Source organism: Durio zibethinus, chromosome 2 (genome assembly GCF_047325235.1).
Source record: "Durio zibethinus cultivar Kanyao isolate XHJ-2024 chromosome 2, ASM4732523v1, whole genome shotgun sequence".
NCBI classification, from domain to species: domain Eukaryota; kingdom Viridiplantae; phylum Streptophyta; class Magnoliopsida; order Malvales; family Malvaceae; genus Durio; species Durio zibethinus.
The window spans coordinates 28,545,162-28,562,450 of NC_143163.1; the positions used below are offsets into that span (position 1 = coordinate 28,545,162).

General features: G+C 30.7%; 1 protein-coding gene across 5 annotated transcripts; it reads right to left on the bottom strand.

The window, feature by feature from the left end:
* Nucleotides 1-8,179: 8,179 nt before the first annotated feature.
* LPP2 (lipid phosphate phosphatase 2) lies at nt 8,180-13,629 on the bottom strand. Of its 5 annotated transcripts, none has more exons than XM_022920195.2 (9): nt 13,259-13,629; nt 12,692-12,793; nt 11,716-11,936; nt 11,513-11,600; nt 11,309-11,418; nt 11,092-11,185; nt 9,558-9,746; nt 9,392-9,451; nt 8,180-8,542 (listed from the first exon to the last, which is right to left on the bottom strand). In XM_022920195.2, exons 3-9 carry the CDS (start codon nt 11,929-11,931, stop codon nt 8,340-8,342), a joined length of 960 nt encoding a protein of 319 aa, XP_022775930.2. In that variant the 5' UTR covers nt 11,932-11,936; nt 12,692-12,793; nt 13,259-13,629; the 3' UTR covers nt 8,180-8,339. The 5 variants fall into 5 exon arrangements, with proteins under 5 accessions (XP_022775930.2, XP_022775931.2, XP_022775933.2 ...); XM_022920196.2 differs by having other exon boundaries at nt 12,692-12,860; XM_022920198.2 differs by lacking the exon at nt 12,692-12,793 and having other exon boundaries at nt 11,716-11,804; nt 11,902-11,936; nt 13,259-13,625.
* Nucleotides 13,630-17,289: the final 3,660 nt, after the last annotated feature.

Sequence of the window (17,289 nt, forward strand, 5' to 3'; positions counted from 1 at the left end):
TACGGTTTTTCAAAAGGTTTAGCCATTACACGCAAATGAGTGAATTTTTCCTTTACGACGGTCGTCACTCCCTTCCTGTGTTGTCTTGTCATTCTGCACGGTCTCAGTGCTGGGGTCCACTTCATGCATAGGGAAGTAGACCCTACCATCTCTTACTTTCTTAGACGTGAACTGCATGGCTTCTTCCATGTTGCTAGTTTCTTGGTCATGACACGCTTTTCCTTTTTGGTGTAGCGTTGTGTCTCTCTTTTTCCACACCGGTTTATCAACATTTACATCTTCCCCCAATCGAGCCGCTTGCATTGGGAGCTTGTCCCTTTGCTTTTCGCTCAATGTTACATGGTTGGACCCAGTCTGTCTCCTTGATACGTTTTCAGCCTCCCCTAGATTTACTGACATGCTATCCCTTCTTAGTGATATAAAGCCAGCTTTTACCCTTTTATCATCCTTTCCCGTTTTCATAAAACAAGTTTTTTTCTCCGTCCGATTAGAGATGATCGTATTTAAGGATTTTTGCTTTTGTTACCCTTTTCGCCTTTGGACCAGCATCCATGGTCCGTGTCCATCTTGGCAGCATTCCAATTTGTCGTTTTGTAAACTCGTCCCCTTTGAGGGTTCCGTATTTTCAACAGTTTCTTGGGGGGGGGGGGGGGGGGGGAAGTTGGTGACTGCGTTGATGGAAGCTCTGGACAAAACATTTTACTATGCCCTATTCTCCCACAATTACACAATTGCTTGCCTCTTTCCTTTCACTTTAATAAATTTCTTTAGTGGTTTATCCAGGTTGACCTGTATGTAAAGCCTGGCAAACTTGCCTCTTTCTTTTGTAACTGTATAGTTATCCACCATGAGGAGACCTCCGATACTTCTACATATTCTAGTTAGAATAGATGAGTCATAATATTCAAAGGGGAGCTCAGGGAGTCGGCCCATATAGCAATCGAAGAAAATGATGCTTGTGAGGCTCGAAGTTTGGTGTCCATTTCCTTATGCTCAAGAAATGTCCACCCACAAACTACGGACCCTCCTTAATAACATAGTCGTAGTCGCTTGGACTAAGGAATTTATGAGGAAAAAATCACTCCCAAGATCAATGGTAATGAACTTTCCTTGAATTTTCCAGAGCTGATTGAGCTTGAAGACAAGATACTAATACCCCACCTTTTTGCCGAAAACTTTGATAATCAAGGATTTGGCCCATTTTTCTTTGATTCGATTCCGTTCTTCCTTTGTGAGAGTAATGCTAATTTCATCGTTATCTTCATTTATCTCGCGGTTCAATGGCTCTTCCTCAGATTCCATTTCGGTGTCTGAGTTTTCCTCCTCCTGGGAGTAGCAGGGTTGTTTAAGAAGTCCATAGGAGGCTTCCAGCAAAGAATCCCTATAGGAGATAACTTTCCTGCTAGGTGGCGAGCCTACATTTTCTCCCAAATTTCCATTTCTTTCGCCATGGGACTCCTTGATTCTCTTGATACTTCTCTTAAATTTTTCAATCTCTTCTTTTGAAACAAATATCCATTTTATGCTCGTGACCATTTAATATCATAATAAAAAAAAATCATATATAACGTATCATAAAATTACTAATCATAAATTAAATAATTTAATTTAAAATTACAATATTAAAAAAATAATCAATAAAAAAAATATAATTCAATATCTCTTATAAATTATTAATCATTAATTTTTTAATAGAATATAAAAATTAAAAAAATAATAATAAAAATTTATCTTGTATTTAGTATTTATTTTATCAAGAAATTATTTGGATAATTAAAACTTTTCATATTTATTTCAAAAATCGATTTTGTTAACTTTGTCAATTTCTTTTTTATATATTTTTTTCATGTGAAATATCAATTTTATGATTGCTTTTAAATTTAAAAAAATAAATAATAAAAAAAATTTTAACTTTGAGACATGAAAAATATTTTTTTAAAATTAATTATATTTTTTGGATATAACAAAATTTCAAACTCTCTAGAAGTAAAAATGATTATATTAAAAGATATATTTATAATGAATGAACAGATATAAATTTTTATTCAAATAATTATAATTTTTTGTATGATCATGACCTTTATAAATAATAATTTATTTATATTCAAATAATCATAATAATTTATTATATGATAATTATTTTTATTTAAAAATAATTATTTAAAATATAAATAAAATTAATATAAAATTAAATTTTATTTATTAATAATTAAATTTTTTATTTAATGTGAGATACGTCACGTTTTGAACTGCCAACAATTTATAGATATGCTTTTCATGTTTTCTCCGCCATCACGCTATGTTTCATTGCTGTCCTCGAGACCACCATCACACTATGTTTCATTGCTGTCCTCGAGACCCAAAATACGATTCCTTCTTCAATTAGTTGCCTGTGCATGGAAAAAGGCTTCTTGTCACCCTCCTTCAGCCAGTCGACCCTTGATATTTGTTTCCAAAAAAAATTCTTCTTTCACCAGCAACTCGTCCATTTCAATTTTAGCGCCCTTTCTTCCTCCAGTGTCTCATATATGCACCTGAACCCTTCAACCTGTTCAGCTTCTTGTTTGTTATTTCAATTATGTTCCTGAAATCTCCAAAATTGCAATCATGCCAAACCTGAACCTTACTACCCACCTCTTGTACCCTGTGCCCTATATTCCATTGGCGTTAAATCTCCAAGTGTTGGCTACCACCTCCTCACATCCTTCCTCTTTATCCACATTGCCTCAAAATGGATTCTTTTTTTTTTCCTATTATAATTCCCATCCATCTTGTTCCCTTTGGCATTCAAAAGAAATGGAAAATGATCTAATCTCAAGCAAGTCAAATGTTCCCCTAAAAAAAGAAAAAATATTTATCACAATATTCCTTAGTGACAAAAACCCGATCCAATCTTCCCTCACTAATTTTGTCACTTTTATTCCCCTACTCCATGTGTACCAAGTTCCTTTAAAGCCCAAGTCTGACAAATTATAGTCATTCATTGCCTCCCTAAAAACCTCAATCTGTGTTTCTGATGGCAAGCAGTTCTCACTTTTCTCATTGTTGCGAAGAATTTTGTTGAAATCTACTAAGCACACCCATGGTATTTGAGACTGGCCTGCTAGCCCTTTGAGAATCACCCATGATACACTTCTATTAGTTTCAAACTCCCATAAAAAACCCATGTGCCAAGTTCCTTTAAAGCCCAAGTCTGACAAATTATAGTCATTCATTGCCTCCCTAAAAACCTCAATCCGTGTCTCTGATGGCAAGCAGTTCTCACTCTTCTCATTGTTATGAAGAATTTCGTTGAAATCTCCTAAGCACACCCATGGTATTTGAGACTGGCCTTCTAGCCCTTTAAGAATCACCCATGATATTCTTATCCTACTAGCTTCAAACTCCCATAAAAAACCCGTTAATCTCCACTTAGGTTGATTATTCTCTAAAAATTCCATATCAATATGGTATTTTGAGAAAGCTCTTAATTGCAAGATCACTTCATCCCTCCACATCAAAACTTGCCCGCCACTTCTATTTAGTATCAACTACAAAACAATTGGCCATGTTGCATTTTCTACGTACTCCATCAAGCTTCGTTGGTAACTTTGTTTCACATAAAAACAAGTTTGAATGAGCTTGCCCAAAGCTCGAATTGTCCGTGGGTTCACAAGCCCATGGTAGTTTCGAGCTAGAGTTTTCATGGTGATCGGCGAGACTGGAAACCAATCTCCGCCCTTAAAAATATTGTCTGAAGTTCATCATCTCCATCTCCTTTAAGCCCTTTCTATCACATCCACCTCTTTTAAATCAACCTAGTCTGTCAACCCCATATTCTTTCTTTTTCCTACACTCTTACTGGTGTTACGTGGCGTTGCCACTTAGCGAGCAATTTTCTTCCATTTCACATGCGTTTTTTTAATTCTGCATGTGTCATGTATTCCTTCATCTGCTCCTTTAATGTGGGCCTTTCCTACATTGCTACTATCTTGCCCTTTCAAGATCTCAGATTCCTCTACACCAGCCACTATTTTTTCTTTGTTCTTTTCCATCAAATTACTTTCCTCATTGTTCACATTGACCCCATTAATTGGTCTATTCCCTTCTTTTTTTACACTTTCAAGCCCATTTTTTCGTGATTCATGATTTCCCCCATTCATTGCCTCCCTTGTGTTCCCTTCCATCATAAAATCTAACTCTTTTGAACGTGCCAGTGATTTGATTGTAACTTTCCTGGTTTTCAGCTTCAATTACATTCCTTTCCAAATTCATACTACCTGCCAAATTAGCTTTCTTCACCACCATGCTCATGTTTCCTGGTCAGCCCTATCAACGTCCCTTTCAGTCAATTGTGATTCACCATATTGATCAGCACCCATCGTTTCTTTATTTTTCGGAACTGCCATAAACTTCCCCTGTTTTTCAGTTGACGCTCTTATTCCTCTGTGCTTTATTGGTGATGCTCGAAACCAATGTCCATATTGTTTAACTAGGCATTGAATGTTCAGATTTTGTCCCTCCTCTTCTTTCATTGCACAGTCAACTTAAGTTTGTCCTAACTTCCCACATTCTTAGCAAAAGTTTGGAGAGTTTTTTTCCTAAGCTAAGGTAATCTTTAATCTCAATTACCTAAATCGGATACTTCTAAACTTTATGCCACATAAAAGATACTTTGAGTCAATTAACTTTCATATCAACACTTTATTCCACATCATCGTCTTCTTACTTCCATTCAGGACTTCTTCTTTCTCCTTTGCACTCACAAAAAATTCAATCATTTCATTCTCTTCTTTACTCTCTCAAGTTTCAATTGCTCTCACTCTTCACTCTCTCTCTCTCAATCAGACTTGCTGTTTCATTCAAAAATAAATGAACATGGATGCTAACTTGGTTATTTGCATCGTTGTTCTAACGATTATTATTGTTGGAGTTGATAGCCTGGTTTCTTCACCATTCTAGATACTGCTGAGGAACTCATATTCATGGACCGGAGGTTCTTCCCACCATCACACAGTGTGTGCTAGAACACATCAAGGGAGAGAATAGATTGAGGATTGTCTTCTGAGGGCTGAGAAAGGGTGGTTTTTCTGCCGGTGATCCACTATCTCCAACGGTAAAAATCATTTTTTGAAAGTTATTTTTTGCGAAATAAACGAAATTTTAGACAAAAAATCTGAGTAGAGCCTTTTTTTTCTCAGATTCTACGTTGGGTTGATTTGATGATTTCTTTTTTTTTTGAGTTTTAGTGTTAATCCATGAAAAAAATTGTATTGATTTAAGCAAATCTCAAACAGAAAGGAATATAGAAGAGCAGTTTCAAAATTTCTTATATTAAATTAACCTCGTAAATTTCATTGTTTTGTTAGTAATAGAATTAGGAATTGTTTAATTGGTATTTTGAAGCCTTTCTTGTCATGTTGTTAGTTTGAATTTTGAAAATTTTAATCAAGCAAGCCAGTCATGACCGGATGCAATATCATATGATTATTCTCAAATTTTCTGAGCAATTCAATTGTGACGGTCGATATATGTGGCTGGCTCCTCTATTTCAGCTAGTTTATTTGGAGTTATCCGATCACTATTATGTCATGTACATATTTTTGTTCAAGTATATGTAAGGTGTTTTGCAAATGCCTTTTTCAGGGTTGGGGCTAGCAACAGGGGCATATTTTAATGGCAACTTTGATTTTTCTAAAATACCTCTAATTAATAATAGGTTCTTTATTTCAGATGATTTTTTTTTTTTTAGGGAAATGTGTAACACATGAAGTTTGTACTGATAAATTACAGAGTGCAGACGCTGGAATTCATGCATTGTAATAGATCTATGATAATAAAATTCGTTTATTACAATATGAAGGAGGAAACCCCCTAATTAATTCCGAGAAATCCGCTATTTGATACCGGGGTCCATTCGACACAATTGGAGCAAGGAGGAAATGCCTCTTCTATGATATCCAAGAGAACTTTACTTACTCTCTCTCCGATAGTCTCTATTGCCTTGCCTGGTACAGGAGGGAGCAGTCCTCTAGTACGTGAGAAAACGTCAGAGGGCGAGTGTAACTGGCGTCTAAGTATTTGGTTTTCTTTTTTATTTTTCTTCCTTGTCTTTCCTTTGCCCCTCTTCCTCTTTCTCTCTCTCTCTCTCAATCCCCATCTAATATGTTCTTATTTAAAATGATAATTTAGAAATATAAAGAAGAGCAATATTCATTTTAATCAATTTAATAGATTCAACACATTCGTACTTATATATATATATATATTAGATTGTAGATAATGTATTATAGATTATAGATTAATAACGCCAAAGAAGCAAGGTCATAATTAGACAAAGTTGCATATCATATTCTTTAATCTCTTAATGAAAACGAATAAAAGTATACAAAACTGTTACTACTTTTTTTTTTTTTTTTAACAAAATGACTATTTAGAATATATGCTTTATTATTGTCGGAGAGGTTGAATAATTGGAATATGCAAAATGTCTCCAAGCGTTTATCAAAGTTTTACAATTTCAAATCTTAGAAAGCTTAAAAAAACATTAAACAAATGAAGTTGATCGATATCGATTGTGACTTATTTATCCGAGCTCTATCTTCCAACTTCCACGCCTTACAAATTTAACAGTGAAAATATAAGAAAAAAAAATGAATGTGATACAAATTAAAGGAAGAAGACTACCGGTCTTTTTCGCACAACTAAAAAAATGATAGGTGAGAGTAATTTAATGAATAAAATTAAATTTTTTAACTTATTCTCTTTTATTTTTGAATTTATTAAAATCGATGCTTAAAAAAAATAATGTTAGTTGATCCTCCCATTTAACAAAAATATAAAAAGAAAAGAATGTGTATATATATATATATATATATATATGGACATAGTCAGATGCATCATCAATACAACAAATTTAATAAATAAATATTATATTGTAGTAAAAACAGTCCAAAATATATTAAATACAAAGTTAAAAAGTATCTAATGGTGTCTAGTTGTTGTACGCTTGGTTCTTACACTAGCACAAAAGCCTAAGACTTTTTCTTAGTTATTAAGCGTATGAGGGAAATGAAAAATATATGCATAGATTCTTTACGACTGCAGAATTAAATCTCAATTCTGTCTTTCATTTTCTTCCATATGGTTTCATGTTTTTTTTTTTTTTTTTTAATTAAGATCATGAATAGAAAATACGGCAAATAAACTAAGCTAATGTTTCCTGACAAACATCTACTTTACTTTTTATTGTTTGTAGTCAGTATATCACATATTTTTTTATTATAATTGTACAAATGTTTAATTATAATAAAAATTATATAAGATCTATTATTTATAAGTATAAGTTTTGTATAAGTTTTTGACTAATTTCATTTAATTTTGAATTGTAATTGATTAATTATATTATAATGATTGTAGATAAAATGCTTCTTAATTTATAATATAATTTATAAGAAGTTCGTGAAATAAAAAAACAAAAGGGGAAAGATAAAAGTAAAAAAAATTTTACATTTTTTAATTAAAAAAATAGAATTATAAGTAGAATAACTTCTTTTTTCAAATTTTGTAAGGATTAAATTTAACTTTTTCTTTCAACTCATAATTAACAATTATTGTATAGTTGCCAACAATTACACGTTTATTAAAAATTTAAACTTCTTTAATATAAATATTCTTTTATATAAAACGTTTATATATATATTAAATATAGCTTTTTCTGTATATTATCTAAAAATAAGAGGAATTGGGAAGAGAAAAAAATGAAAAAACCTACGAAATGAGAGAAAATATGCTACTCATTAAATACTTTGATCTCCAACCTACAATAAAATTTCCAATATAACATCTAAATTTTAAAATTTTTTAATATAATACGTAAATTATAACTTTATTAATTAATATAATATTTATAAAACTATTTATCCATCATTTATCGTTATTTTAAATTATTATAAAAATATATTTTACATTAATTAATAAATTTATAATTTAAATAACACATTAAAAATTTTTAAATTCAAATATCATATTAAATATTTCACTATAAAATTTATTTTAAAATCATTAGTAAAATGATCTACTAAAAACTCTCTATCAATCATACTTGGATGGTCTCTTCATACAAAAACGGTACCGAATAACGAATAAATTTGAAAATAAAGGGTAGATGGTCTCTTCATAACCACATAAACAAACAATCTTGAAAATCAATTAACAAATTTGAATTCACGGAGAAAAAGCAAATCCATATTCAATATCTAACTAACATGTTTAAGAGCATAATAATGTACTAAATTCTCAAACACTATGGACATCTGTAGTTGATTATGTCTACTCTTATTTACTCAAAATTCAGTAAATCAATATCTCCTCAGGCCGTTGGTTCCGTCAAGAATAGGGCTAGAGTCGTAAGTGTTGGCTCTTGATAGTTCCCTGCCATGCTGCGAATCGACATATACACTCTCAAGCTCTAATTGTTGTACATTTGAACCATTGATGGTGTTGGATGGATTGCCATTTTGAGACTCTGCCAACATCTGAAAATATGCATGAGGTCCCCAGCCTGCATGGTCCATTACGAAGAAATAAGAAACTCAGAAATGAACATTTTAAATGTAATTAGAATATGAAGTTTCATTCTATGATTTCTTTTCCCTTTTTTTTATGTCTGCATACTCTAAAGGGTAGTTCAAGGACAATGACAGTTGAAAATTCTTACAAGCTGAATGGTGTCATAATGTGAAGAACCCGATGGCAGCAAACAAATGGAAACTACTTGTAACCTAATTTTTAGCATTTATGTTTGGTTGTAAAACAAGTAGGTAATGGAAGCATATACAGGTTTCTTCATGTTGCCAACTTTCCCTAGCTCTCTCCCTCCTGACCCTACTCCTCTTCCTCCTTATTTTCCCCTTTCTTCCTGACAGACGAGAAGACAAATATCTTATTTACATCCCGCTGCATTATCCAGGAGCTGGGGAAATGATATTTAATTGTCCTTTCACCATTTTAATGTATCACCAAGTCAAAATACAACTAACTATAATTTCCACCAAAAATCCTTGCAAAGGGAGGCACTGATATGAAGCTCTCTTGAGCTAAGAAATGACATAACTACACTGAAATCCTAAATTCAGAAGCAAACTAGACATTGTCCACATTAGACAAAAACAAAACAGCAGAAATATCCAATCCAGCAGTGCATAAATATTATAAGGCTGGAAAGAAAGCAGTACTTGAAAGGTGTAATGAGGGACGTGACTTTACACTCATCAGATTCCTATGGACTACATGTTACAATGTCAATTTATGAATAATTATCCAGAAGTATAGGTAGTCAAAAGGTCATATAGAATGGGGGCAAATAGTCATAGAGTAACAAAATTCGAGAAAAGTGCCCTGAGGAACATACCATTTACATCATATGGGGGTGGAAAGAATTGCAAGTAACAAAATGATGAAACTGTTATCCCTGTAAAAAGAAATAACCACACAAAGGGAAGGTGACTTATTGCAAGTAGTATGGAATACAAAGAGAAAATTAATAAAAAGAAAAAAGGAAATGCCAAAAGACAAACCTAAAAGACCACCAGCGAAAACATCTTGCCAGTGATGCCAATAGTCATCAACCCGAGATATTCCCACTAAAGCAGCAACAAGCAACGGTAGGAAGACAATACATAGCTTTGCCACGTGGCCTCTGCAATCAAATACACGAATTTTTCCAGACAAGTACAATGCAAGAAAACCAAGACCTGCAAAGGACCCTGCATGTTGAAGAACAAAGTTCCTCCAAAGTCATTTTTCTAGTTTTACAATAAACTCAAGGCAAATAAATGCAAATAAATAAGAAACAGGAGAAATCATATTTAAACCAGCACACTTTCAAGCATACCCAAGAATAAATTAACAGATAAACAGAAGAAAACAAGTAAAAACAAGAATAAGAATAAAAATGTCATGTAATAGCACTGAAACCTCATACAATATCCTTTCCAGGACAAATGTGAAAAGTTCAACTCAACTTTGCTCCATTGAAACGTTAGCATTCTAGGAACTTAGCTATACTCCCAATAAAATCCAATCATTATCATCCAATTTCACCATGGCACAAGCTATCTTGTGATCATAATGAACATACATACTACACAAAATCTTCTTTTCACTTTGGTATTATCAACTATTTAGTCTATTTCTCTAAATAGCACTATGCTTTCATCTCCAAAACAAAATAATAATAATAATAATAATAAATAAATAAATAAAAATAGCATTATGTTTTCAATCTTTGGTAATTGATAAAGTACAACCATGTTGAAAGAGATAAAGACAAATCTCCATTAAAAGTAAGTGCATTCAAGAAAATGCAGGGGCACACCAATTGATGACAAAATGAGGGAGACAGGCTGAAGCCGGTTAAGGGTATTGTTAAGAGAAAGTTTACAGGTAGTGCTTAAGAAAATAGGACTTATAAGAGCAGTTTGTTCAATATGGGTGGGGATAGACTGAAGAAGACAAGGAGGGAAACAATCAAAGGCTCACTGAGGATATCTTCAATAAGACCCATGTCCATGTAATCAACTTGAGAGTGCAAAAAGGTCATGCTGTTGTTCTTCAATTCAATTCTTCAAATTTAAAGATCTAAAACATTAATCTCAACTACTATAAACATATAAGAACGAAGAATTTTAATGCTCTTCTTTTTTGAATTCCCTAAATGGTTTACAGGGGAATGGGAGCATTGTTGAATAAAAATTAAACTGTTTCAAGGTAATTTAAAAAAAAAAAAAAACCTTAAAACCAGTTTGGACATTGCTGGGGCATACTCTTCAGAAAATAGACAGGGAGTTTTAAAAATTCAAGAAAAAAGAAAGAAAAAAGAGAGGAAGGTGACGATGGTTGACAAATGAGGTTTTAAGCTTATTATAATCTCAAAATAGGGAAAATATAGATATGTTTTCCTAAGAAAAATAAAACCAAATTCTACCTGAAGGTAGGAGGTTAGTGCAACACACATACATATATTACATGGAATCTAAACATAAAATACTACATTACACCTGGAGGACCAAGCAAAAAAAACATAATGTTGGAAATAATTAGAAAGCTTACACGAAGTGTGGCCACTGGGGAAACTTTTATGTCCTTCCTTAATGACACTCTTTAATCCAGCACAAATAACATCCTTTGTCACAGGGTCAAATACCTGCATGTATGATGCAACAATTGAAAGTTGAAAAAAGTACATGAGTAATCAAGATTCTTGAGTATGTAAACTTAAATTCACAAAAAGAAATAAAAAAAAGATTAGGGAGAATAGGAGGCTAACGCCTTTTCCATCAGGGAAACAACGCCAAAAGAAGTCAGGACGAGGTCTACCAACAGCATCTTTAATAGCATCAGTTATAACACCAGCGATAAGTACAGAAAATAGAAGACCTGAATATTAATGCAACAAACCAGCTGTTACTAGATGCAATTACACACAGACAAAAGGAGATGAACTTTCAGAATCTCAAGGGAGTAGTGTTACCCAGTATGGCATGGTGTAGATCATAAACATCCCTTCTAATGAAATAGTAGACAAGAATGACCAAAAATGGCAGTATTATTGCAATCATCTGTTACATGAAGAACATAAGCATTATACTTTACTGTCGTCATTGAATGAACCTGAACAAACTCTCTTGCAAAAGTAATTCCAGTATGGCAGTATATCTCAAAGCTAGAACATACAGGAACAGCCCAAAAGGGAACAGTATTGTCTTTCAAGGGGTATGTCAGGTCTGTCATCATATCCTCTCCCACAAAGCGGTGAAATGGTTCTATAACATTTAAAATGACATCTATCACAATGAGAAGCAAAAGAATGAGCCAGTCATGCATGTGAATCCTTGCAACTTTAACCCCATGGGACCTTACAGTGTGAGCACCCAACTGTATTTCTGGCATTTTCTCTGATTTTTAAAAATATGAAAAAGTTAATTCATAAAACAAAAGGAAATTGATGTGCAGTTGATAAAACAAATGATGATACAAGAATAAAGTAAAGACTATAATTTCCAAGACAGAAAACAAGGATCATGAACTTGAGCAGTCAACAACAACAACAACTACGCAAAATGCTAATTTTGCAGGAACTAAAGGTCAGATAATATAAGAATATCTCATAGAATTTTATAGCATATAACTTTGTAAAGGAGCAAAAATCATAATTTCTAGTACAAAGAGGGTTAATATGGAGAAACAAGAAAAAAAAAGGCCTTTGTTCTTCCTATGCTTCTACACACTAATTGTAACATGATATTTTCTGGGGGTGTAGAAAGACATTTGTTGAGTGAATGTGCAATATCTCTATAATATAATAAAGAAGTAAAGGACGGATAGTTTCACAGAAATCATAACTCAGAGGTCCTGATACAGGGATGAAACTAACCAGAAGGGACCCAACCTAGATGCCTAATAAATCAAGAAATCTTTGCTCTTGCAAATAACAGTGAAGGAACCTCAAAACCTAGTCGGCAAGTGGTGCAGAAGAGAAATCAAGTGCTACTCCACTAAAATCAATCTTGTCTTGATACTAAGAGAACCATATCATGTACATAGACACAAGAGATGCAAAGGCAACGTTTATCTAAATGTGATAGTAGTATCCCCCGTAAGGAGAAGAAGGAAATGAAAAGGTTGTTAAGCACAGTTCAGTGTTGGTTACTTTGCTTCAACAAAGGACACTCGGCTTCTGAAATTTCTACAGAATTGGATGTCCCTCTTTCAAATAGGACCTTCACATCATCCAACAATGGCAAAGCTGACTCTACAACCACAAGTATACCTTTTTCAGCGGCTGAAACAAAAATTACAGCTTTCGACTTGATCCGTAACTTAAGCAAAAAAAAAAAAAAAAAGGAGTAACCAGATTTAGCTAAAACTCAAATTGATTAATATAATTTTAATTTTAACAGAAAGTTCAGATTGCACATCGAAGGGATTATTGGTTTAAAATTTAATCGAGTACACAAAAAATTCCAAGAAAATAACGTAAATTAAGATTTTTTTTAAAGCAGTTGTTTCAAGATTAGACAGAAAAATCCAAAATACGAAAGCAAAGAGACAACAAATGAGTAAACAAACAAACAAACTCTCGCACTCAACGGTGTTCAATCGAGAGAAGTAAAGCAAACAAAGCTCCGTTTTGGATTTTACCTGTCTATTTCCCTGTTATTTGCCTTCAGTTTTCAGAATAACCAAACAAAAATCTAAAAAAGAAACTGTAACTAACCCGTCGGGAATTTTGAACTTTAACGATCCAAGAGACGAACAGAGTTTCAGTTGACAGCAAAAACTAAAAAGCGCCTTTAAAATCCTTTTTTATTTTTATTTTTGTTTATTTTTTGGGTTTGTATTTTGGGCGGAGGATATTATAGAGAAAACTTGTTTTTCCTAAGAAATTAGAACTATATAGGGTAGGTCTTTTTTCGTTTCGTCTTCTTCTTCTCGTGTCAGTTGCTCGCAGCTTTATATTTGTAAACGCGGTAACATTCTATGGCGAAAAAAAAAAAAAAGCGTCACAATCGAGGAGGGACTGATAGTGATGGGATGGAGCGGCATATATGACAGTTGGTGACGGTCTGGTCCAGCTAGAGACACAAAGGCTACAAAGTACTAAACCCATCATCTGTAAATTTCATTTTTATCAAGAAAACTAAAATACTTCACTAATAATCTATAATAAAAACTATTTAAAGTTGTCTGGTTTTAATATTATTAGTACTTTGCAGGATAACTTTTTTATTTTTTTTAAATTGTTGAATTTAGATATAGGTTTTTTATTTAAAAAAATTTGCAGATTTGATTTTTTAAAATTTTTTCTAAATTCTTTTAAATTATTTATATTTTAAGTTATTTTATTTTCATTAAAAAGTAAAATGATCATTTTATAATAGGTGTCAAATTATAACCTCTTTGAAAAATTTTTAAATATTTTTATTATTTACATTTTAAGTTATTTTATTTTGATTAAAAGATAAAATGATCATTTACAATGTTATAAAGGGTAAAATAATTATTTTATAATGCTAAAGAAGGGTAGTAATATAATAACTTTAGGTATTCTTTAAGTATATTAAATTTTTTTTATTTTTTTTATTTTTTATTATATTTTAAGTTATTTTAATTTAATTAAAGAATAAAATGATAATTTTAAAACGTTGAAAAGGGTAATATGATCATTTTATAAAGTTGGATAGGTGTCAGAATATAATCTTTTAGCAAATTCATTTAATATATTTTTAAATTTTTTATTGTTAACATTTTAAATTATTTTATCTATACAATATATTAAAACTATCCTTTAAAATATATTTTTAAACTTGTCCAAATTATTAAATTATCATTTTACCCTTCTAATATTATAACATTATTATTTTATCATTAGTTAAAATTAAAAAATAAAATAAAATATTTATAACTTTCAATTAAAAAAAATCTTCAAAGGGGTTAGAAAGTGACACATGTCCAGCATTGTAAAATAATTATTTTACCTTTTTTAATATTATAAACACATTATTTTATTCTTAAATCAAAATAATATAATTAAAATGTTAATAATAAAATATTTAAAATATATTTAAAAATTTTCCAAAAGAATTATTTTTTGAGGTAAAATGGCCATTTTATATATTAGAAAGGGTAAAATGATCATTTTACAATATTAAAAAGGTGTCAAAATATAATCTCTTGAAAATTATTTTAATATATTTTTAATTTTTTATTAATAACATTTTAATTATATTATTTTGATTAAAAGGTAAAATAGTTAGTTTATAATATTGAAAGGGGTAAAATGATCATTTCATAAATAGATGTCATTCAAAGCCCCTTTAAGATCCTTTTAATGGATAATTATAGATTATAGATATTTTAATTTTAGTTTTATTTATTTTAACTAAAAAATAAAATAATAATGTTATAAAATTAGATGGGCAATAATAATTTAGTATTTGGACAAATGTAAAAAAACTATCCTATAAGGGATAGTTTTAATATATATAGATAAATATAGATATATATTGATACCTATTTAAATCATTTAATGAGACTACAACAATAATTTTATTATTTAATAAAATTAGAGATTTGTTTTTTTTAGTGTACTTTTTTGTTTAAGTTAGAGATGTATTTATTAAGTTAAGTATTTTTTTTTTTTTAAGTTAAAATGCCAAAAGAATAAAAGAAGGCTAAATGTTCAATTTGGAAGAAAATGTTTGGATGATTGCTCAATTTAAGACTAAATGTTTTACTTTAAACAAATAAAGATTAAACGTTATTGACTTATAACAATTTAAAACTTTTTAATGGGTGTTAGCCTTGAATTGATCCTTATTTTGAAATAACAAAACATTAAGCTAAATAAGCTTAATCAAGATTTTGAAAAAGATTTATTTAATACATACTCTTAAGTTTTATATTTTGGTATTAAATAAATAATATGATTTTCAAAGCTTAAAAAAACCTTTCTTTGTTTTTATATTTCTCATATCAAAACTATCTTTAAACATTATTTGTTTGAGCTTAAATGAAAGTCCAAGTATTGTTTTTAAAGTGAACTTATTCATTTTAGACTCAATATAATTTTTATAATATTGATTTTGGAAATAGATTAACTTAAGAAAGTTGTTTTATAAAAATAAAGTTTTCCAACATTGAACTTGTTTTATTTTTTTGTATTAATTCAAAAAGTTTTAATATTTAAATTTTATATGGTTGGAAAGATCTTTGATTCTACTTTTTAATGGATTAAACAAAATCAAAATCCAAATTTTTTAAGAAAAGATTTTGAATTTTTACTAAACACTTTTTAGTTATCTAAAAACTACACAAAAGGTAGATTTAAAAATTCACTATAATTTGTACATAATGAATTAGGTGATAAATTTTATACAGATAAAAAACCTTTAAGTCTAGTTTCTAAATTTTCAAATGATTTGTAATTTGGATTTGTATAACCTAAGATAAATCAAATTAGTGAGTAGAGTGCAAAATAGAAAATATTTACCTAGATGGATAAGATCGATCCCTTCAGGGAAGGGATTAATTGATTTTTCTTACAAAAGTAATTTTTGTGTTAAAAAGGTAAAAAGGGATCAATCACCTATATAGGGGATTGATCACCCCCTTGAACTAATTGGTCTCTTACATAAAGGGATTAATCGGATAGTGTTATTTGTAAGGCATAAATGGCACAAAATATGAACCAATCAATCCACTCATAGAAAGGATCGATCGAGTCATGCCCAGGATATGCATAACGGCTAGTTTCTCAAGTTTTAAATGGCTATTTTCTTCTCCTAAGTATCCCTAATAGCTTGCTCTTCAATTTCTCTATATATTGACCATTCCAACACATCAAGAAGATTGATGAATTAAGAGAGCAAGATCAAACAAGCCATATATTCATTCTCTCAAAGAAATTAAGAGTTTTAGAGTTTTAAAGTCTATATTTTGGTATTTGTTGTATCTAAATCATTATTGTTGATTTATTCATCAATTTTTTTGTACTTCATTAAGCAAACACTTAGATTTGAGATGTGTTTTAAGTTTGTTATTTATTAAGTGATTTTGTAATCAAAAGGTGAGGCATCCTCTTGAATTTGTGGGATTGAAAGGTTACTACTTAGCCTAGAAACTAGAAAATATAAAGATTTTATCTTAAGCCTTAGAAAGAAAAAGATATGGTTATAATTTCAATTCAAGAATACTAGATTGAAGCCTTGGTGTGGATAACCAAGAGAGATGACGTAAGTGCCTTGTAGAGAAATATTGAACCTCTATAATTCATTGTGTTTGATTTCTTTATTCCTATCTCTTTACCTTGCATTTGGTTTAAGATTATCAATTATTGTTATTTGTATCATATGTCGATATTGTTTTTAATTTTTCATTCAATTACTTTGAAATCATTGTTTGAAAATAATTTAAAGAAATCTAATTCACCATTTTTTTGGATCACTATCTCACCTATAAAGCTAATAATTGGTATCAAAGCTTTAGTCTTTTTTTGTAGGTTTAACCACCTTAAGTAAAGATCTTATAGCTCAACTTAGGTTTCAAGATGATGAGAAAGTCCTCAAAGCTCTTATGTTTGATAAATTTAAATTTTGTGAATGAAGAAAGAAGATAAAGATGTTTATAGTAGCCCAAGATTTTAAACTTGGAATGTGGTAGAAAATAGGCTTAGAATTCCTTCAAATAATGCAAATTATATGAGGCAAGTAAATGATACCAAGGTAAAATGCTTACTTTATAGAGCTC